The sequence below is a fragment of the Ceratotherium simum genome, chromosome 25 (assembly GCF_057802395.1).
Source record: "Ceratotherium simum simum isolate JZ-2026a chromosome 25, ASM5780239v1, whole genome shotgun sequence".
Taxonomy (NCBI): Eukaryota; Metazoa; Chordata; class Mammalia; order Perissodactyla; family Rhinocerotidae; genus Ceratotherium; species Ceratotherium simum.
The window spans coordinates 8,630,426-8,652,394 of record NC_141924.1 but is presented as its reverse complement, the minus strand read 5'-3'; the positions used below and the strand labels follow the sequence as shown (position 1 = coordinate 8,652,394).

At 45.9% G+C, this 21,969-nt stretch overlaps 1 protein-coding gene across 3 annotated transcripts; it reads right to left on the bottom strand.

Moving 5' to 3' along the window:
• Nucleotides 1–13,171: 13,171 nt before the first annotated feature.
• NAGA (alpha-N-acetylgalactosaminidase) lies at nucleotides 13,172–21,628 on the bottom strand. Of its 3 annotated transcripts, none has more exons than XM_087448834.1 (10): nucleotides 21,543–21,628; nucleotides 21,035–21,126; nucleotides 19,763–19,898; nucleotides 19,070–19,241; nucleotides 18,410–18,587; nucleotides 17,980–18,074; nucleotides 17,041–17,202; nucleotides 15,529–15,726; nucleotides 14,319–14,570; nucleotides 13,172–13,828 (listed from the first exon to the last, which is right to left on the bottom strand). In XM_087448834.1, exons 2-10 carry the CDS (start codon nucleotides 21,048–21,050, stop codon nucleotides 13,694–13,696), a joined length of 1,344 nt encoding a protein of 447 aa, XP_087304960.1. In that variant the 5' UTR covers nucleotides 21,051–21,126; nucleotides 21,543–21,628; the 3' UTR covers nucleotides 13,172–13,693. The 3 variants fall into 3 exon arrangements, with proteins under 3 accessions (XP_087304960.1, XP_087304961.1, XP_087304963.1); XM_087448835.1 differs by having other exon boundaries at nucleotides 14,319–14,462; XM_087448837.1 differs by lacking the exons at nucleotides 17,980–18,074; nucleotides 18,410–18,587.
• Nucleotides 21,629–21,969: the final 341 nt, after the last annotated feature.

Below are 21,969 nucleotides of genomic sequence, written 5' to 3'. Positions count from 1 at the left end.
TTTGCAAAACTGAAACTCTATACACATTTAACAACTCCCCATTTTTTCCTCCCCCAGCCCCTTGGCAACTACCAATCTACTTTCTGTTTCTATGAAATCGACTACTTTAAATACCTCATATAAGTGGAATCATATGGTATTTGTTTTTTTGTGATTGGCTTATTTCACTTAGCGTAATATCCTCAAGGTTCATTCATGTTGTAGCATGTGACAGAACTTCCTTCTTTTTTAAGGCTATATAATATTCCATTTTATGTCTATATGCCATTTTCTTTATCCATTCATCCATCGATGGACTTTTGGGTTGCTTACGTGTCTTGGCTATTGTGAATAATACTGCAATGACATGAGTATGAGGTTTTTTTTGTCGTTGTTGTTGAGAAGATTCGCCCTGAGTTACCATCTGTGCCAATCTTCCTCTATTTTGTATGTGGGTTGCTGCCGCAGCATGGCTGACGAGTGGTGTAGGTCTGCTCCCAGGATCCAGACCTGCAAACCCAGGCCGCTGAAGCAGAGCGTGCCAAACTTAACCACTATGCCACGGGGCTGGCCCCATGAGTTTTTTTTTTAAACAGCTTCGTCGAAATATAATTCACATACCATACAGTTCCCTCATTTAATGTGTACAATTCAATGGTTTTGAGTATATTCACAGATATGTACAACCATTACTCCAGTTAATTTAAGAACATTTTCATCACCTCAAAAAGAAACCTTGTACCTCCCCCTATCCTCCCATCCTCCCCACCCAGCTCTAAGAAACCACTAATCTAATGTCTCTATAGCGTTCCCTATCCTGGACTTTTATAATAATGGAATCATATATGTGGTCTTTTGTGGCCTTAGCATAACGTTTTCAAGGTTCATCCATGCGGTAGCATGTGTCATTACTTTACTCCATTTTGTGGCTGAATAATATTCCACTCTATGATTAACCACATTTTGTTTATTCATTCATCAGTTGGTGGATATTGGGGTTGTTTCCACCTTTTGGCTGTTCTGAATAATGCTGCTATAAAAATTTGTGTACAAGATTTTGTGTGGACATGTTTTCATTTCTTTTGGGTATATACCTAGATGTGGAATTGTTAGGTCATATAGTAACTCTATGTTTAATCACTTGAGGAATTGCCAGGCCATTTTCTATAGCAGCTGTACCAGTTTTACATTCCTACCAGCAGTGTACAAGGGTACAGGGTTCAGATTTCTCCACATCCTTGCCAACAGTTATTAAATTTTTATTCTGGCTACCCTTTTGGGTGTGAAGTGATATCTCATTGTGGTTTTTATTTGCATTTCTCTAATGATTACTAATGTTGAGCATTTGCCATTTGCATATCTTCCTTGGAAAAAATGCCTATTCAGATCCTTTGCCCATTTTTTAATTGGGTTATTTGTCTTTTTATTATTAAGTTGTAAGAGTTCTTCATATATTCTAAATACAAGTCCCTTATCAGATGTGAATTGCAGATATTTTCTCCCATTGTGTGGGTTGTCTTTTCACTCTTTTTAATAATATAGGCAAATTATAGCTATTAATTTCCCTCTGATCACTACTTTCACTCCATAAGTTTTGGTATATTGTGTTTTAGTATGTTGTGTATTAATTTTCCTTCATTTCAAAGTATTTTCCCTTGTATATGATGAGTCACTTCTTTCTTGCTGCTTTCAAAATTCTCCCTCTGTCTTTGTTTTCTGAGAGTTTGATGATGTGTCTAGGTATGGATCTCTTTGAGTTTATCCTACTTGGAGTTCGTTGAGCTTCTTGGATATGTAGATTAATATTTGTCATCAAATATGGGAAGTTTAGAGCCATTATTTCTTCAAATACGCTTTCTGCCCTTTCTCTCTTCTTCTTATGTGTATGTTGGTATGCTGCATGGTGTCCCATAGGTCTCTGAGCCTCTGTTCATTTTTCTTCATTCTTCTTTCTGTTCCTCAGGTTATTTTCAATGGACCTGTCTTCAAGTTTGTTGATTTTTTACTGCTTGGTTTTGTCTATTGTTGAGCTCCTTTAGTGAAATTTTTATCTGTTATTGTACTTTTCAACTCTAGAATTTCTATTTGTTTCCTCTCTATAGTTTCTGTCTCTTTACTGATATTCTCTATTTGGCGAGATATCATTTTTCTTTCTTTTGGTTCTTTAGCCATGATTTCCTTTAGCTCTTCAGAACACATTTAAAATAGCTGATTTAAAATCTGGTACTAGGGTAAGCTGAAAACACTACAAAGCTTGCTGTTCTTACCAAGATTCTACTCTTGTTAAACTGAACACTCTCTGCATTGTTGCAAGCCTTTGGTTAATTCCTAGAGTTCTGTGAAAGTTGATTCTGATGACATGTGGTAGGTTTTTCATTGCTTTTATGGAGGGAGCAAACTTGCAGTGGTTCTTACTGGACCATTTTTGTTGATCTCTTGCTTGGATTTTGATTTAAACTATAGAAAGATATTTTTGAGACAGTTGGCAAAAACTGAACACATACTGGTTATTAGATTATCAAAAATTTTATTTTGTTGGATAGGAAAATTGTATTAAGGTCATATGTATATATATATAATTTTTTTATTGATGTCATAATAGTTTATAACATTGTGAAATTTTAGTTGTACATTATTGTTTGTGAGTCACTGTATAAATGCATCCCTTCCCCCCTTATCCCCACCCCCCAACCCCCTTGCCCCTGGTAACCACCAAACAGTTCTCTCCATCCGTGTATTAGTTTATCTTCTACTTATGAGTGAAATCATGCAGTGTTTGTCTTTCTCTCTCTTGCTTATTTTGCTTAATGTAATACCCTCCAGGTCCACCCATGTTGTTGCAAATGAGACGATTTTGTCTTTTTTTATGGCTGAGTAGTATTCCATTGTATATATATATATATACACCACATCTTCTTTATCCATTTGTCAGTCGAGGGACTTTTGGGTTGCTTCCACTTCTTGGTTATAGTGAATAATGCTGCAGTGAACATACGGGTGCATAAGCCTCTTTGGATTGTTGATTTCACATTCATTGGATAGATAACCAGTAGTGGGATAGCTGGGTCATATGGTATTTCTATTTTTAATTTTTTGAGGAATTTTCATACTATTTTCCATGGAGGCTGCACTAGTTTGCATTCCCACCAGCAATGAATCAGAATTCCTGTTCCTCCACAACCTTTCCAACATTTGTTGTTTTTTGTCTTGGTGATTATAGCCATTCTAACAGGTGTAAGATAATATCTTAGTGTAGTTTTGATTTGCATTTCCCTGATGATTAGTGGTGTTGAACATCTTTTCCTGTGCCTATTGGCCATCTGTATATCTTCCTTGGAAAGGCGTCAGTTTATATCCTCTGCCCATTTTTTGATTGGGTTGTTTGGTTTTTGGTCGTTCAGTTGTGTGAGTTCTTTATATATTATGGAGATTAACCCCTTGTCTGATATATGATTTGCAAATATCTTCTCCCAGCTGGTGGGTTGTCTTTTCATTTTGATCTTGGCTTCATTTGCCTTGTAGAAGCTCTTTATTCTGATGAAGTCCCGCTTGTTTATTTTTTGTTTTGTTTCCCTTGTCTGAGTAGACATGGAATTTGAAAAGACCCCTTATGACCGATGACAAATGGTGTACTGCCTATATTTTCTTCCAGGAGTTTTATAGTTTCAGGACTCAGCTTCAGGTCTTTGATCCATTTTGAGTTAACTTTTGTGTGTGGCAAAAGAAACTCATCTACTTTCATTCTTTCACACGTGGCTGTCCAGTTTTCCCAGCACCATTTATTGAAGAGACTTTCCTTTCTCCACTGTATGTTCTTAGCTCATTTGTCGAAGATTAGCTGTCTGTAGATGTGTGGTTTTATTTCTGGGCTTTCAATTCTGTTCCATTGATCTGTGTGCCTGTTTTTGTACCAGTACCATGCTGTTTTGATTGCTGTGGCATTGTAGTATGTGTTGAAGTCAGAGATTGTGATGCCTCCAGCTTTGTTCTTTTTTCTCAGGATTGCTTTAGCTATTTGGGGCCTTTTCTTGCCCCATATGAGTCTTAGTATTCTTTGTTCTATTTCAATGAGGAATGTCCTTGGGATTCTGATTGGGATTGCATTGAATCTGTAGATTGCTTTAGGTAGTATGGACATTTTAACTATGGTTATTCTTCCAATCCATGTGCATGGGATGTTTTTCCATTTCTTTATGTCTTCATCAATTTCTTTCAACAACGTCGTATAGTTTTCATTGTATATGTCTTTCACCTCCTTGGTTAAGTTTATTCCTAGATATTTTATTCTTTTTGTTGTGATTGTAAATGGGATTTTCTTTTTGAATTCTTTTTAGTTCATTATTAGCATATAGAAATGCAAAGATTTTGTACCCTGCAACTTTGCTCTAGTTGTTGATTATTTCTAATAGTTTTCCAATGGATTCTTTAGGGTTTTCTATATATAGAATCATGTCATCTGCAAACAGTGAGAGTTTCACTTCTTTGTTGCCTATTCGTATTCTTTTTACTCCTTTTTCTTGCCTAATTGCTCTGGCCAAAACCTCCAGTACTATGTTGAGGAGGAGTGGTGAGAGTGGGCACCATTGTCTTGTTCCTGTTTTGAGAGGAATGGCTTTCAGTTTTTCCCTGTTGAGTATGATGATGGCTGTGGGTTTGTCATATATGGCCTCTGTTATGTTGAGATACTTTCTTTCTATACCCATTTTTTTTCTTTTTTCTTTTATTTTGAAATTTTTGTTGTACATTATTGTTTATCAGTCACCATATAAGTGCATCCCTCCATCGCTTGTGCCCACCCCCCACCCCCCTAGCCCCTGGTAACCACCAAACAGTTCTATCTGTCCGTGTGTTGGTTTATCTTCCACATATGAGTGAAATCATGCACTGTTTGTCTTTCTCTTTCTGGCTTATTACCCTCCAGGTCCATCCATGTTGCAAATGGGACAATTTGTCTTTTTTATGGCTGAGTAGTATTCCATTGTATATATATACCACATCTTCTTTATCCAATCATCAGTCGAGGGACACTTGTGTTGCTTCCATGTCTTGGCTATAGTGAATAATGCTGCAATGAACATAGGGGTGCATAAGCCTCTTTGGATTGTTGATTTCAGGTTTGTTGGGTAGATACCCAGTAGTGGGATAGCTGGATCATAAGGTATTTCTATTTTTAATTTTTTGAGCAATCTCCATACTGTTTTCCATAGAGGCTGCACCAGTTTGCATTCCCACCAGCAGTGGATTAGGGTTTCCATTTCTCCACAGCATCTCCAGCATTTGTTGCTTTTTGTCTTGGTGATTATAGCCATTCTAATGGGTGTAAGGTGATATCTTAGTGTGGTTTTGATTTGCATTTCCCTGATGATTAGTGATGTTGAGCATCTTTTCATGTGCCTGTTGGCCATCTGTATATCTTCTTTGGAGAAGTGTCTGTTCTTTTCCTCTGCCCATTTTTTGATTGGGTTGTTTGTTTTTTTGTTATTCAGTTGTGTGAGTTCTTTATGTATTATGGAGGTTAATCCCTTGTCAGATATATGGTTTGCAAATATTTTTTCCCAGCTGGTGGGTTCCCTATTCATTTTGATCCTGGTTTCATTTGCCTTGTAGAAGCTCTTTAATCTGATGAAGTCCCACTTGTTTATTTTTTCTTTTGTTTCCCTTGTCTGAGTAGACATGGAATTCGAAAAGATCCCTTTATGGCTGATGATGAGTAGTGTACTACCTATATTTTCCTCCAGGAGTTTTATAGTTTCAGGTCTCACCTTCAGGTCTTTGATCCATTTTGAGTTAATTTTTGTGTATGGTGAAAGAAGATGGCCTACTTTCATTCTTTTGCAAGTGGCTGTCAAGTTTTCCCAGCACCATTTATTGAAGAGACTTTCCTTTCTCCACTGTATGTCCTTAGCTCCTTTGTCAAAGATTAACTGCCCATAGATATGAGGTTTTGTTTCTGGACTTTCAATTCTGTTCCATTGATCTGTGTGTCTGTTTTTGTACCAGTACCATGCTGTTTTTTTTTTTTTTTAATTTTTATTTTTCCCCTAAAGCCCCAAGCGATAGTTGTAAGTCATAGTTGCACATTCTTCTAGTTGCTGTATGTGGGACGCGGCCTCAGCATGGCCGGAGAAGCAGTGCGTCTGTGCGCGTCCGGGATCCGAACCCGGGCAGCCTGCATCGGAGCACACGCACTTAACCGCTAAGCCACGGGGCCGGCCCCCATGCTGTTTTAATTACTATCACTTTGTAGTATGTTTTGAAGTCAGGGATTGTGATGCCTCCAGCCTTGTTCTTCTTTTTCAGGATTGCTTTAGCTATACGGGGTGTTTTGTTGCCCCATATGAATGCTAGTATTCTTTGTTCTATTTCTGTGAAGTATGTCCTTGGGATTCTGACTGGGATTGCATTGAATCTGTAGATTGCTTTAGGTAGTATGGACATTTTAACAATGTTTATTCTTCCAATCCAAGTGCATGGAATATTTTTCCATTTCTTTATGTCATCATTGATTTCACTCAGTAATGTCTTATAGTTTTCATTGTATAGGTCTTTCACTTCCTTGGTTAAATTTACTTCCAGATATTTTATTCTTTTTGTTGCAATTGTAAATGAGATTTTCTTCTTGAGTTCTCTTTCTGTTAGTTCGTTGTTGGTATATAGAAATGCAACTGATTTCTGTAAGTTGATTTTGTACCCTGCCACTTGGCTGTAGTTGTTGATTATTTCTAATAGTTTTCCAATGGATTCTTTAGGGTTTTCTTTATATAAGATCATGTCATCTGCAAACAGCGAGAGTTTCACTTCTTCATTGCCTATTCGGATTCCTTTTATTCCTTTTTCTTGCCTAATTGCTCTGGCCAGAACCTCCAGTACTGTGTTGAATAAGAGTGGCAAGAGTGGGCACCCTTGTCTTGTCCGTTTTCAGAGGGATGGCTTTCAGTTTTTCCCCATTGAGTATGATGTTGGCTGTGGGTTTGTCATATATGGCCTTTATTATGTTAAGGTACTTTCCTTCTATACCCATTTTGTTGAGAGTTTTTATCATAAATGGATGTTGGGGTTTGTCAAATGCTTTCTCTGCATCTATTGAGATGATCTTGTGATTTTTATTTCTCATTTTGTTAATGTGTTGTATTACATTCATTGATTCGTGGATGTTGAACCATCCCTGTGTCCCTGGTATAAATCCCACTTGATCATGGTTTATGATCTTTTTAATGTATTGCTGTATGCGGTTTGCTAATGTTTTGTTGAGGATTTTTGCATCTATGTTCGTCAGCAATATTGGCCTGTAGTTTCCCTTCTTTGTATTTTCCTTGTCTGGCTTTGGTATCAGGGTGATGTTGGCCTCGTAGAATGTGTTAGGAAGTGTTCCATCTTCCTCTATTTTTTGGAATAGTTTGAGAAGGACAGGTAATAAATCTTTGAATCTTTGCTAAAATTCTCCAGAGAAGCCATCTGGTCCTGGACTTTTATTTTTTGGGAGGTTTTTGATTACTGTTTCAATCTCTTTACTTGTGATCAGTATATTCAGATTCTCTATTTCTTCTTGGTTCAGTTTTGGGAGGTTGTATAAGTCTAAGAATTTATCAATTTCTTCTAGATTGTCTAATTTGTTGGCATATAGTTTTTCATAGTATTCTCATATACTGCTTTGTATTTCTGTGGTGTCCATTGTAATTTCTCCTCTTTCATTTCTAGTTTTATTGATGTGAGCCTTCTCTTTTTTTTTCTCAGTGAGTCTGGCTAAGGGTTTGTTAATTTTGTTTATCTTCTCAAAGAATCAGCTCTTTGTTTCATTGATCCTTTCTACTCATTTTTTGGTTTTAATTTCATTTATTTCTGCTCTAATTTTTATTATTTACCTCCTGCTGACTTTGGGCTTTGTTTGTTTTTCTTTTTCTAATTCTGTTAGGTGTCTACTTCTGTTTAAGGTTGCTTATTTGGGATTTTTCTTGTTTGTTAAGGTGGGCCTATATTGCTATGAGTTTCCCTCTCAAGAGAGCTTTTGCTGCATCCCATACGAGTTGGTATGGTGTATTTTCATTTTCATTTGTCTCCAGATATTTTTTGATTTCTCCTTTAATTTCATCAATGATCCATTGGTTGTTCAGTAGCATGTTGTTTAGTCTCCACATCTTTGTCACTTTCCCAGTTTTTTTCTTGTGGTTGATTTCTAGTCTCATAGCATTATGTCAGAAAAGATGCTTGTTACGATTTCAATCGTCTTAAATTTATAGAGGCTTGCCTTGTTTACCAACATATGGTTTATCCTTGAGAATGTTCCATGTGTGCTTCAGAAGAATGTATAGTCTGCTGTGTTTGGATGGAGTGCTCTCTATATATCTATTAAGTTCACCTCGTCTAGTTTTTTGTTTAAGTCCACTATTTCCTTACTAACTTTCTGTCTGGGTGATCTATCCATTGATGTAAGTGGGATGTTGAGATCCCCTACTATTATTGTGTTGTTGTTAATATCTCCTTTTAGTTTTGTTAATAGTTGCTTTATGTACTTTGGTGTTCCTGTGTTGGGTGCATATATATTTATAAATGATATGTCTTCTTGGTGGAGTGTCCCTTTTATCATTATATGTTGCCCCTCTTTGTCTCTCATTACCTGTTTCATCTTGAAGTCTACTTTGTCTGATATAAGTACAGCAATACCTGCTTTCTTTTGTTTGCCATTAGCTTGGAGTATTGTCTTCCATCCTTTCACTCTGAGCCTGTGTTTCTCTTTGGAGCTGAGATTTGTTTCCTGGAGGCAGCATATTGTTAGGTCTTGCTTTTTAATCCATCCCACCACTCTTCATCTTTTGATTGGAGAAGTCAGTCCATTTACATTTAGGGTGATTATTGATCTATGAGGGCTTAATGTTGCTATTTTATTGCTCATTTTCCAGTTCTTTTGCATTTCTTTTGTTTCTTGTCCCATGTGTTTTGGATGATCCATTCAGTTTGGTAGTTCTGTATGGTGATTTTCTTGTTTTCTCTTTATTTATTGTGTGTGACTCTGTTCTGATTGTTTGTTTAGTGGTTACTGTGAGGTTTGTATAAAAAATCTCGTGGATGAAATAGACCATTTCCTGATGACATCTGATTACCTTAGACTAAGTCGATTTGATCCCTTTCCTCTTCCCCTACTGAGTTATTTTTGTCACAACTTATTCGATCCTGTGTTGTGAGTTTGTGTTTAAAGTGATGGGGTTATATTTATTTTTGGTGTTTTCCTTCCCTTAATCTTTGCTTTTATAATTAAGTGTTTGCTGACCCAGTCTGATAGCTGCAATTTTTCTTGTTTTGTCTACTTATTTTTCTCCTTGTTCAAAGCTTTGTATCCTCTTTCTTTTTTTTTCAGGCATGAAGGCCTTCTTGAGCATTTCTTTTAGTGGGGGGTCTTGTGGCAATGAATTCCCTTAGCTTTTGTTTATCTGGGAAAGTTATTATTTCTCCATCATTTCCATCATCATTTCCATCATGAAGGAAATTTTCGCTGGATAGAGTATTCTTGGCTGAAAGTTTTTGTCTTTCTGAATTTTGAATATATCATTCCACTCTCTCCTAGCCTGTAAAGTTTCTGGTGAGAAATCAGCTGATAGCCTGATAGGAATTCCTTTATATGTTATTTTTGTGTGTGTGTGTGTGTCTAGCTGCCCTTAATATTTTTTCTTTGTCACTGACCTTTGCCAATTTTACTACTATATGCCTTGGAGAGGATCTTTTCATGTTGATATATTTAAGAGATCTGTTGACTTCATTCACTGGTATTTCCAGCTCCTTCCCCAAGTTTGGGAAGTTCTCAGCTATTATTTCTTTGAACAAGCTCTCTGCTCCTTTTTCCCTCTCTTCTCCCTCTGGGATACCTATAATCCTTATGTTGGATTTCCTAATTGAGTCAGATATTTCTCAGAGAATTTCTTCATTTCTTTTTAGTCTTAGTTCTCTCTCCTCCTCCATCTGCGGCATTTCTACATTTGTATCCTCAATATTACTAATTCTTTCCTCCATATTGTCAGCTTTGTTCTTTAGGGACTCCAGATTTTTCTTTATCTCCTCCATTGTGTTTTTCATCTCCAATATTTCTGATTGGTTTTTCTTTATAGTTGCAATCCCTTTTGTGAAGAAATTCCTGATTTCACTGAATTGTCTATCTGTATTTTCTTGTAATTCGTTGAGCTTTTTTTATGATAGCTATTTTGAATTCTCCGTCATTTAGGTTATAGATTTCTGTGCCTTCAGGATTGATTTCTGGGTGCTTGTTATTTTCCTTCTGTTCTGGAGATTTACTATATTTTTGCATAGTGCCTGATGGTGTTGGCTTATTTTTCCTCATACTGAAAATATCTGGTCGTGGTTTCCACCTGCCACCACGGGATGGGTGTCAAGATCTGTGTATTCTGAGCCCACTGCTACCTGCAGGTGCTCTCGCTGATTGGCTGAGATGAAGTGCAGCTGAGATGAAGTGCGGCTGGGCTGAAGTGTGGCTGAGCTGGATTGTGGCCGGGCTGGAGCAGCTGGAGTTGGAGCACAGCCCAGCTGGAGCAGCTGGGGCTGGACAGTGGCTGGGCCGGAGCAGCGGGGCCGCAGCAGTGGGGGCCGACATGCGGTCAGGCCAGAGCTGCTGGGGCTGGAGCTTGGCTGAGCTGAGGCTGTAACACTGCTGAGCTGAAGTGCCCAGCAGGGGTGGAGGGGTGCTCACTCTCGCCTTCCCAATCCCAGGGCCTTCTTGCTGCCCCCTTGCTATCTGCTCTCCTGGGGTGCTAGCTTGATGAAGGCACCCCTGCAATGGTTCCGTTCCCTCCATGAGGGAGTTCTCCATGGGCTGTGAGGGAACTTGGAGAGTGACAGTTTTCCCATGGAGGGCCGCCCCTCCCCCCTTCTTCAAGAGCCACAAGGCCTCGGTCTCAGGGTCGCTGTCGTTGGGGAAGGAGGGGAGTTCTTCCTACCTCCTTCCACTTCCTCTGGGGGTTCCAGCACCTTCAGCCTTAGATGTACAGCTGTGAGGGTCTCTCAGATATCTTTTGTGTTGTGTGAATGTCTTCTGTTGTTATATGAATGTCCTTTTTGTTGTATTTTAGTGGGGGAGAGTTCAATGGGGAAAGCTCACTCTGTCATGATGCTGATGTCACTCTGGTGATACATATTTTTAAAAACCCTATCTGTTAGTGCTACATAGTGGTGTTTAGAATTTTCTTTGCTTTGCTTTCAAATACTCTCATGTGCAAAAAAAAAAAAAAGGATGTGTGGGAAGAGAGAAATGAAATAATGGCACATGTTGATGGTTGTTGGATCTGGGTGATGGGTACATGGAGGTTCACTGTACCATTTTATTTTTGTATTTGAAAATTTCTATAATAAAATTTTTTTAAAAGAGGGGGAGTACCAAACAAGGCTGCCTTGAACTGGGAAAAAATAACTGAGTCCCTAACTAGCCTTGGGTAGAAGGGAGTAAAACAATGTCCTGGAAGATAGGCAGTGTGTATGTTGAGACAATGAAGGCTAAAGAGAGAGAATCAATCAGGCACCCCTAGAATAAAAGAAGTTATACAGCAAGTAAAGACATGTAACCATCTCTGAGTCTGGAAGGCAAAGGAATTGACTGGTCTAGTCCAGGTTGATTCCTGGTCCCAACTCCCAAGTCCATGGTCTCAACCACTATACTCCACCACATCCCAGGGGGGTAGGAAAGACTTCTTTCCTGGAGCTGGCAAAAAAGTGTTCCCACCTGAGACCATTCCATTTGGCTTGAACAGCATTATGACCAAGACCCAAAGCTGGAGTTATGCATAGGGTGACAGGCTTCCAAGGGCAGAGGCCTGGGATGAGGTAGGCTTCTGTCCTCCTGAGTGACCTACAGCCTCAAGACACCAAATGGGGAAAGGGAGCTTTCTCTGATAACTCTAGCCTCAATCAGTGAAGCTCCAGTAATCTTAAATGACACTATAAAATGTGCACTTGTAAGTTTTTTACACCATACTCTAAATTTAAGGACCTCAAACCCTGGGGAGGGAGCACAGGAGATCCACCCACAGGCCAGGGTAGTGCAAGGCCTGGGGCAGTGGGTGCTGTCACGTTCAAAGCCCAAGGAGAACCTACCTAGCCTGCTCTGCTGCCAGCTTTCCAAATGGGGACAAGAGCCATCAGGAAGACAGGTGCCCTGTGGCTTTAGCTAAAGAAAGAGGGCTTGGGAAATGGGAAACAAAGGCAAGCAGTCAAGAACCTGCCCTTCTTTTACTTTAATACCCCTTTTCCTAGGAGGAGGAGCAGGAAATATATATATATATATATATATAGTGTGTATGTGTGTGTGTGTGTGTGTGTGTGTGTGTGAGAGGGAGATTAGCACTGAGCTAACATCTGTGGCCAATCCTCCTCTTTTTTGCTGAGGAAGATTGGCTGTGGGATAACATCTGTGCCCATCTTCCTCTACTTTATATGTGGGACACCTGCCACAGCATGGCTTGGTAAGCAGTCCGTAGGTCCATGCCCGGGATCCGAACCTGCACACCCTGGACCGCTGAAGCGGAGCATGCAAACCTAACCAATACGCCACCGGGCCAGCCCCAGGAAATATATTTTAAGACACAAAGAGCCCTTGGACTTGTCTTTAGACAGAGCTGGGGAATTTGAATCTCCTCTGTAGCCAAGTTAGGAAAGGAGAAACTAAGGGAGGGGCCAGAGGATACTGCTGGGCAGAGGACAAGCTGTAGGGACCTTGTGGGAGAAAGGCAGAGCTGACACCCCCACACCCACCCCCAGCTGCAGGGTGCCACTGAATGAAGCCCTGTCAGAAAGGGGAGATGAGCTGAAAGGCACCTAAGACAATGATGCCAAGTTGCTCAGCAGATCAGGGCCTTTCACTGTGCAGCAGCGGGGCTGGGAGAGGGGAGCAGTGGCTGGCAGACCCTGTAACATCTGAATGGGGTGGGGAAGGGGTGTACAAGACAAAGAGGGCCTGTGAACATCACTGCTCTGCCTCACTGTGTTTCACCACAAGGCAGAGTAGGGATGGCTCCCTAGGGTGAGGCAAGTTTGGCATGTCTAGAAGTACAATCTGCAGGTTGCTTTGGAAAATGAGGGACTAGAAGATGCCATACATCTTCCCTGTGAGGTGAGATTTGAAACAAGCACCCTGTGTACTGCCATCCAGAGTCCCTAACTGAAGGTGCCCATGGCCCCAGGTCCATATGACAACTACTTGACTAAAGAACAGCTTTATTGGTGACCTGAGGGAGCCAAGATCACTCTCAGGTGGTGTTAGCCTTCAAGGCCTTCTCCAGGCAGGAAAGCCAATCACACGATTCATGGAAGTTCCTGACAAGAGGTGAGATCTCCACTCCTAATTATAAGAAAAATTCCAAATCCTGATTTCAGAGTCAACAAAAAGAAGGTCAGAGGCTGGAGTCCTGATGGGTATCAGTGCCCCTGCCTGTCGGTGTTCAGGAAGCTGGCTGAGTTGTTTAGCAACATCTGTGGAGCTGTGCAGTGGAGGTAGAGGCCAGGAAGGCCACAGGAAATTGCCCCAAGACAAGTTTCCAAGAGGGTTCACACTTGGGCAGGGCGTGGAACCTGGTCCTGAGATTGCACTTTGGGTCTAAGGAGGTCAGGTCGACGAGTGGGCCTGTGTAGCAGAAAACCCCACCTACTGGCCCTCAGCATGCCAAGGCTCCACGGTCTTGGCTCAGTGATGCCACCACAGCCTCTCACATATCCTGGCTCCTCATTGCTGGGGTGTCTCCAGCTTCCTCACAGGATACAGGTACCACATCACCACCCCCGAAGGGTTGATGACCACTGTGAAGTTGGTTTCAGCCCGGAGGCCACTGATGATATCACCCGTGTAGACGTTCTGGGCCTGCAGTGGGAAGGGACATCACCAATGCCACCATAAGAATTGCTGCACAGAGACCCCCTCAGAGGATGTAGAAGCCTAGACTTTGGCAGGTCTGTCCTGGGCCTCCAGTATGCCCCACAGAAGTGGGAACCCTGACTCTCCCATCACTTCTCCACTGGCAAAGCCAACAGTTGCCTAAACACAGGCAGTGGCCAAAGCCCCAGCCCATAGAGAACCTGAGGAACATGCCAGCAAGGACTGACCAATGACGGAAAGAACATGGCCTCAGACCACAGGACTCATTTATACACAGTAGTTCTGTTTGTATAGCTTGAAAACACCAGTGCAGAGAACAGTACCAGCCACAGCCCTCAGTGCCTGCAGCTGCCCCATGGCAACTGCTAAAGGATTCAAGGGCTACGGCTTAGGGGAAGCCATGTGTGAGTGAGAACCACCCTCAGCAATGCCCTCCCAGGGAAACCTGAAGCCCTGCAGGCAGTGAGGCACTCACCTCGTACATGTTGGAGCTGGTGAAGTTGAGCTGGGCGAGGGAAGAATGGTAGCGATATGGCATATCCATCCTGCGGCTGAAGAAGACTAAGGCACTGGCCTTATTGGCCAGAGGCCGCATGAACACTTCGATGTGGGATTTCTCCTGGGCACAGAACATGGATACTGGCTGGGGTCCCTGCTCAGGCAGGCCCTGATGTCCCCTTCCCAGTCTTCTCTTGAGCTCTGGGTCTCCCCAGCCTGTAGTTCCATGCTTGGGGGGAAATACCACAGCCCTTCAGCACCCCAACTTATCAAACTCTTCCTTCTTTCCTTCCTTCCCCGACTCAGCAGACGCTCCCCAAAGCCAGCAGACACTATGCCCCGTGCTAGGACACAGAGAAAAATGCTTCATGAGGTCCTGCCTCAGAGAGTTCACAGGATAATGGGAGGGGTAGACATGGAAGCTGCTGGCGCTGGAGTGAAGGGCACTGGCCAGGGGGAATGATGAACTCTGCCCTGAGCTCCCAGCTCCACCATCAGCTCCTCTGGCAGGGATCACTTACCTCCTCTGGGCATCACTTATTCTACAGGTGCCTTCTATGGTTGTGTAGATTTCTTTTTACTAGAGAGGCAAGGATCTGTGCAAAGAGCACAAGCTTTGAGGCAACACTGTTAGAGCCAAGTGTTGTTGTACCGTTTATCAATGGTGTGGCTGTGGGCTCAAGTTACTTAGACTCTTCAAGTCTCAGCTCCCTCATTTGTGCAACAGGGAAGGAGTATCTACCTTCTGAGAAAATGTATCTAGAATGCCCAGTAGGTACTCAAAAAATAGTAGATGCTAGTACTAGTAGTCGTTGCATTCCTTGATTTAGACAACTCCTAAACTCTGGAGGGAAGCCCTAGTTCTCTGCTGGACATTACAGATGTGTGCAGAAGTCTTGTGCTTCCAAACCAAGGGGCCTCACTGTTCCCACGTGCACTTGCGTGGTCACATCTCCTTTCCGAATCCCATAAGCTGTCCTGCTCTCACCCAGGCAAGTGGAGGACAGTTGGAGCAGGTCCCTATGGAGTCCTTGACTGAATGCCACTAGCAGGTGAGGTGAGTGGATTTCAGAGGCCCAGCACCCTCTCCCCACCGTGACCTCCAGGCTTGGCTCAAACCTTGCAGCCACATTCTCAGGGGAGCCCAGTCCCTCAGCCTCCCCTTCCTTCCTCCCACACCCCAGTACCTTGAGAATCCTGCATCCCTGGATGCCTAAGGGATCCTGGTTGATTTTTATCATGAGTGGATTCTGCAGAATGTCCATGTTCTGGGCAGAGATGGTACGCAGGTCCGTGGACATGAAGAGGGGGGCTGCCAGCACTGTCCAAAGGGCCATCTGAGCCTGGGCTTGCTCAAAGCTGAGGCCATAGTTCCCAATGAGTAGCTAGGGGCAGAGGAGAGGAGCAGTGAGCTCTGCCCGCTTTGGGACGTGAGCACAAGGACCAACCCTAAACTTATAGCCAAGGCAAGAGAAGATGGAGGTGGGGGAAGATGGCCACATGTGGGGCCTGGTTCATTGAACACCATTCCCCCGGTGTGGTCTTGGGGTGGGTTGAGTCACTTTCCATTTGAGCCTCAGCTTTTTATTTCACCAAGAAGGGGGTGACAATATGCTCTGGCTGTGTCACATGATCCAATGGGATCCTGTTGCCAAAAGCATTTATAAACTGGAATACACAAGTCAAGAAATACACCCAGGGTGGCAATGGTAGGAAACCAGACCTGGACAGAGTCCGTGCTCCTGCCACTAGCCACACACCAGCCCTAACCACAGCTGACTGGACCAAGGGGGGCTCCTGACCCCCGGGCAACCAATCCACAGATGGGACACAAACAATTATTGCTAATGCAACATGGTTACATACTTAGTGATACCAGTTTTACTAAGCACTGTATATATGCCAAACTGTGCTTAAAGGGTCATCCATTTAACCCTCAAAACAACCCTCTATAAGGTAGCTACTATTCTTATTCTCATTTTCCAAGTGACAAAACTGAGGCACAGGAAAAACTGAGTCACTTGCCCAAGGTCCATGGCAGAGCTGGAGCTAGAACTCAAAGCAGGCCAATTTCTATTTCTCCAGGCACCCCTCCATCTGGCCTAGGATTTATAGTTATTCTAATCATCACTGATAGTAAATGCTTATTGACTAAGTGAAGAGATAGCTATAAAACTATAAGATAATTTGCAAAAAATATTAAGTCACCAGGGCTATGAGTGAGGTAGGTATAAGGGGCCAGTTCTGCCCGTGGAGGCTCTGCAGGAGGGTAACAGGGTACAGGGCATTGAAAGAGGGGCCAGAGGCAGCCTGGGTGAGGGCAGTGTAGGGAGGGCAGTAGTAAGAGAGTGTGGAATATTCATGATCTTCACCCTGCACAGGAATAATGTCTCACACAAGAGTCACTACAGACCAAGCTCTCAAGTTTCAAGAAACATCAGAACTGCCTGGGAAGATTGTTAACAATAGGCATTCTCAGGCCATCCCCCAACATTCTGATCCAGAAGGTGGGGGTGGGGCCTTGGGAACAGAATTGTAAAAAAGCTCCCAAGGTGAGTCTACTGCAGCTAGTTCAAGGACACATTTCAGAGACGCTGATCTGGAAGCTGGCAGTGAGCATCCCAGAAGAGAGCACGAGGGAAGTGGGAGCAGATCACTCATGGATGAGGGCCTTGGGACATCCCCCTTCATGGGGGTACCATGTCTGGGTCGTTCCAGTGCCCAGGGCCCGCCACTGGCTGCAGGATGTCCTGGTGGTCCACAAACCAGTCCAGGATGGAGAGCACACTCCTCCAGGAGTCCTGGATGTCGTCATAGTTGCGCCAGAGATTGCAGATGTCTGCCAGCATACTGTAGTTCACCTGGATGTTGGGGGAAGGGAAAGTCCAGCACCAGAGTCACACCCTGCTGCCCAGAAGCCCGCACAGGGCCTAGGGAGGCTCAGCAGGAGACACAGAGGGTGGGGAAGGGGGAGGAAGAGAACAGGTCCTGAGCTTGTTCACGATGAGGAAGGCCTCAGAGAGAGTGGCCCTGCTCTGGGGCTGCCCAGGCCTCCCCTGCAGGTGTGCTGGTGCCAGAAGCCTACCCTGCTCTTTCATGCCAGTTGGGGTCAAGCTCAGGTTATGGGCCCAGGCTGGTGTACCCACAGCATCCCTGCTGCACACTTTCCCCCGTGTTCTCTCAGGAAGAGTCCCACCACCCGCCAGCATTCTCCCTCAGGTCCGCAAGTCTGATCCCACCTTTCCAGTGTCCTAGATGCTGAGAGGCCCCTGGTGAGGTGCCCACAAGGTCCTTCAGAGGGTTGGCCCCACCTGCCTGGCCTCACCAGCCTTCTGGATGTCCTAGCCCACTCAGTACAACACAGGACTCTGACCACTTGCTGGGTGCTGTGTGTCAGCACATCACATGTGGCTCCCCTGACTTGGATGCCAACCCCTTCAGCCCACCTGACAAGCGCTTGGGATCTCCTCTTCTAAGACCCTGGGCTGGCTGAGGCCCCCTCTAGGGTACTTAGGACCCTCTCTCTAGACCTAAAAATCAGCATGTGGGCAACTATGGTGAGCACAGCCCTGAATGTGCAAGAGGCAAGGTGGCCTGGTGTAGGGAGCAGTGCTGGGCAGGCACACAGAATGGCTTACCTTGGGGGGGAGGCCCCCTTCATAGGCTGGCCAGCTGCAGGAGAAGGCAATGGGCCGGCCTGTGGCATTCAGGGCAGCAGCCATCTTGGGGTACCCTGGAGAAGTCCAAGCCCCCATGTTTCAGGACCAAGGAGTGCAGGAGGAAATCTGAGGCCTCATCCCACCAAATGTGAGGAAACGGGGGCTCAAAAGAGGAGATGCTTGCCCCTGTACCCAGAGCCACAAACACTTCCTGGGTGGGGCATGGTGCCAACCCATTTTTAGGGAGCCTGGGAGCCAAGATCCCCCTAGCCCCTGGGTGAGGGGAATTGGGAAACACTATCCCCTAGGGGCCAAAGACAGACAAGCTCAGCCAGGTGGGCACTGGTGGGCCTTCTATGGCCACCCCTCCCTGTCTACCTGATGGCCCCCAGCCAGCTGTGGGACCCACCCTTGGCCCGTTCTTCGGGGGTTGAGAAGCAGCCATCCAGCTTCAGCATGTCCACCTTCCACTTGGCGAACGTTTCAGCATCCTGGACCACCTTGTCTAGCGTGGTGCCTGGGTAACCCATGCAGGTGAAATTTCCCAAGTCCTCGTAGATGCCCAGCTTCAGGCCCAGGGAGTGAGCCTGTGGTGGGTGGAGGACACAGTGGGCTCAGGCAGGACCCTCAGAGAGCTGCCTCATAGGCACATCTGACCAGGCCCCATTAAAACCTTCAATGGCTTCCCATTGACCAAAAGAAAGGGTCTCAGCTTGCTTGCCTGGCCTCTGCCAACTATGGTCCTTCCTCTCCCTCCAACACACACATCTCCCATGGGCTGTTGCTTGCTTCTAGGCCTTTGCTTCTGCCATCCCCTCTGCCTCAAATGCCATCTCTCTGGTATCAGCTCAAGAACTACCTCCTCCAGAAAACCTTCCTAAAATTCCAGGCTGGATAAGTACCCTTCTTGGCTCTCACCCACCACAGTGAGCCAAAACTAGCTGTTCATTTATCTGTTTCCCCCACCAGACAGTCCTCAAGCAGAGATTGTGGAAATGAGTCCTAAGCAGCATGGTGTGGAGAGTGGTCTGGCCCCCAGGCTGAGAGGCAGGGCTGGGGCAGAGCTCACATAGTCAGCCAGGAAGGCAATGCCGTTGGGGAAGCGCTTGGGATCAGGCAGCAGGTGGCCTTTGGCATCACGCCCGCCAATCCAGCAGTCATCGATGTTAAGGTATATGTAGCCCAGGTCCCGCCATCCATCCTGTGCCAGCCGGTCAGCCATCTCCATGAAGAGCCGCTCACTGGCGAGGGGCAGAGGATGGGGCAGCTCAGAGGCTCAGCATGGCCCTGACCCCCGCCCCCTTCCTCAAAGCTTCTCAGATGCTCTGAGTGTGAATCCAGGCTCTAAGAACCATGGCCTTGCTGTCAGCTAAAGACAAAGTGTAAATGACACCAGGGATTGTGTCATGACCCCTAAGCAAGGTGGAGTGAAAGGCGTGGTCTGGACCCCAGGCAAAGGGGCAGGACTGGGCAAGAGGAAGCACGTGGAATCTGGCCTGGCCTTAACAGTTATATCCTTTTGATTATCTCAGGGTTGAGTCAACCACAGGGTCTCTTTGCCCCACAGACCTGACAGGCTCCACAGAGGCCCCAGCAGGTCATGAGGCTGAATGGCAGATGTCCCAAAAGTTACCTCTGGCTGCAGTCTCTCTGGGATGGGAGGGCTCTGACCCTGCCCTCTTTTCTGGCTGACTCTCTGCTCCCTGCCCCCACACTGCAGGGCCCTGGGCAAGGCTTGTCAGGCGGTGCGGACCTTACTCACCTGATGCAGTTCTTCGGGTCCTCATCACAGTCAATGTTGCAGCGGAAGCGTTCCCAGGCCAGCCAGCCCATGGGCGGCTTCCGAAGGAGCCCATTCTCCAGCACAAGCACCGGGGCCACCAGGGCCAGCAAGAGCACTGCAGGGGGTATTAGGGGGACGACTATGAGTGGCTCCCATAGCTCTGGCCCTCACCCTACCCCATCCACATGCTGTTCTGTCTTGCAGAGGTTGTGGGCTGGCATGTTAAGGAAAGCAGACTCCCGGGCTTGAGGTGGAATTGGTTCTTCCTGCAACTGCTGGCTCCTGTAGTGCAGTGAGTGGGCAGATGGTGCCTGGGGTAGGGCAATGTGTTTGAGGCCTGGGTCCCCACTTCCTGTTGCCACAGCAGTGCTCGAATTAACAAAAACTAACATTTGGGGTCATATCCTTTCTTTACTCTGACCAGCTCCCCACACCCCATTCACACAGAACTTGACAGTACACTGTAGCCAGACTCCAGGTCTCCTGAGTCCCATCCAGGGCTCTTTGCTTTCCACCACAGACCCCCCAAGAGGTCTCAGAAGTGCTTAAGATGTCAGCCAGGTTGGACCTGCACCCAGCCAGCTCACCTGGGTGAGCCCTTTTCCTCTCGGGCCTGAGTTTCCTTACTTTAAAACAGAGTTACTGGGCCGGCCCCGTGGCTTAGTGGTTAAGTGCTCACGCTCCACTACTGGTGGCCCCGGGGTTCAGATCCTGGGCACGCACCGATGCACCGCTTCTCTGGCCATGCTGAGGCCTCATCCCACATACAGCAACTAGAAGGATGTGCAACTATGACATACAACTATCTACTGAGGCTTTGGGGAGGAAACAAAAGGAGGAGGATTGGCAATAGATGTTAGCTCAGAGCCGGTCTTCCTCAGCAAAGAGGAGGATTAGCATGGATGTTAGCTCAGGGCTGATCTTCCTCACACAAAAAAAAATAAATCAAAACAGAGTTACTGTACCGACTTTACAGAGCTGTTCTCAGCTCAGGTTGGTATCAATAAGATAGGGTCTCTGCACTCTTGGGAGAAGGGGTGAGAAAGGAAGAGGCCTCTTTGGAGGGGAACTGATTCCTGGGTGAGGAACACCTCCTTCTCCTTTCCCTGTCCAGCTCCAAGAATAAGAGGAACATGTCTCCCCACATACCCACATCAGAGAAGGAGGCCCAGACACCAGAGGGCTGGAACTTCCTCCAGGTAACTCCCACCCCAACTACCCTCCCAAAGCCACCCCCACTAGTATAGGTACCTGTCTTCAGCAACATTGTTCTGGACTCAGTGTCTCAGGGTCTGACCAGATCTGCTCTGCTTTCATCAGCTTTATATGTTGGGCTTTGGAAGCTAAGAAACGTTAGAGAAGCACTGGGGTCACTACTGACTAGCTAGCCCTGCCGCCCTTAACCTTGGGCGTGGATCCCACAGTCGGTCCCCAAGCCGCCCTCACTACCCCTCCCCCCTCCCCCAGCCATCACTTCCCGGAGCCTGGGTTCTTCCTTCAGAAATCCTAAACAAGGTGTCTTGGATTTCAGATCTCACCCCCTCTGCAGTACTGGGAGCCCCGAGAGCCCGAGGGCTGCCCTCCGCTGGGCCGGAGCCAGAAAGAGGCAGCGACCGGCTGAAGACGCCCAGGAAGAGGGGAGGCGCCGGGCCGGGACCAGGCTCTGGACTCCCACAAGGTCTGGGTTGCCGTCCCCGGCCCCCAAGGACGGCAAGCCTAGCGCGGGCATCCCCCGGCGCGCCCCGCCAGGGGAACTTACCTTCCACGGCGCTGAGACCGCCGTCTGCTTCTGATTGCGGAGCAGTGGACCGCTGTAGTCACCTGATTCGACTACCGCGTTCTAGAGGGGCGGGGCCTGACGGCGGCCAACCTTCCCCGGCGGAGCCTATCAGAATCCCCCTAGCAACGTCGTGCCCCGCCCTCTATGGGCCCAATAGGCCCTCCGAGCCTGCCAAAGCCACGCCCCCTTGGAGCTCCCGCTCTGCGCGCTCCCGAGGCGGGCGCGAGAGGAGCGGGCTCCGGGACTGGGAGTCCTCCGTGCCGCGGCTCCTCGCGAGGCTAGCCCTTTCACCTCCTCGGGATCCCTGAGGGTCAGGATAGTACCTGGCACACTGTTGACGCTCAATAACTTGCTGTGGCGTGAATACCCGCTGCGGGCTTTCCTGGGAGGAAATGAGAATGCTGTG

Bases quoted from the DNA above. Each gene is read 5' to 3' on its own strand.
- NAGA (XM_087448834.1), bottom strand. The intron at 18,075-18,409 runs GTGGGTCCCACA...GGACTTCTCCAG, and splicing joins CCCCGAAGAACGGGCCAAGG to GGTACCCCAAGATGGCTGCT. The intron at 17,203-17,979 runs GTAAGCCATTCT...CCCAACATCCAG, and splicing joins AAGGGGGCCTCCCCCCCAAG to GTGAACTACAGTATGCTGGC.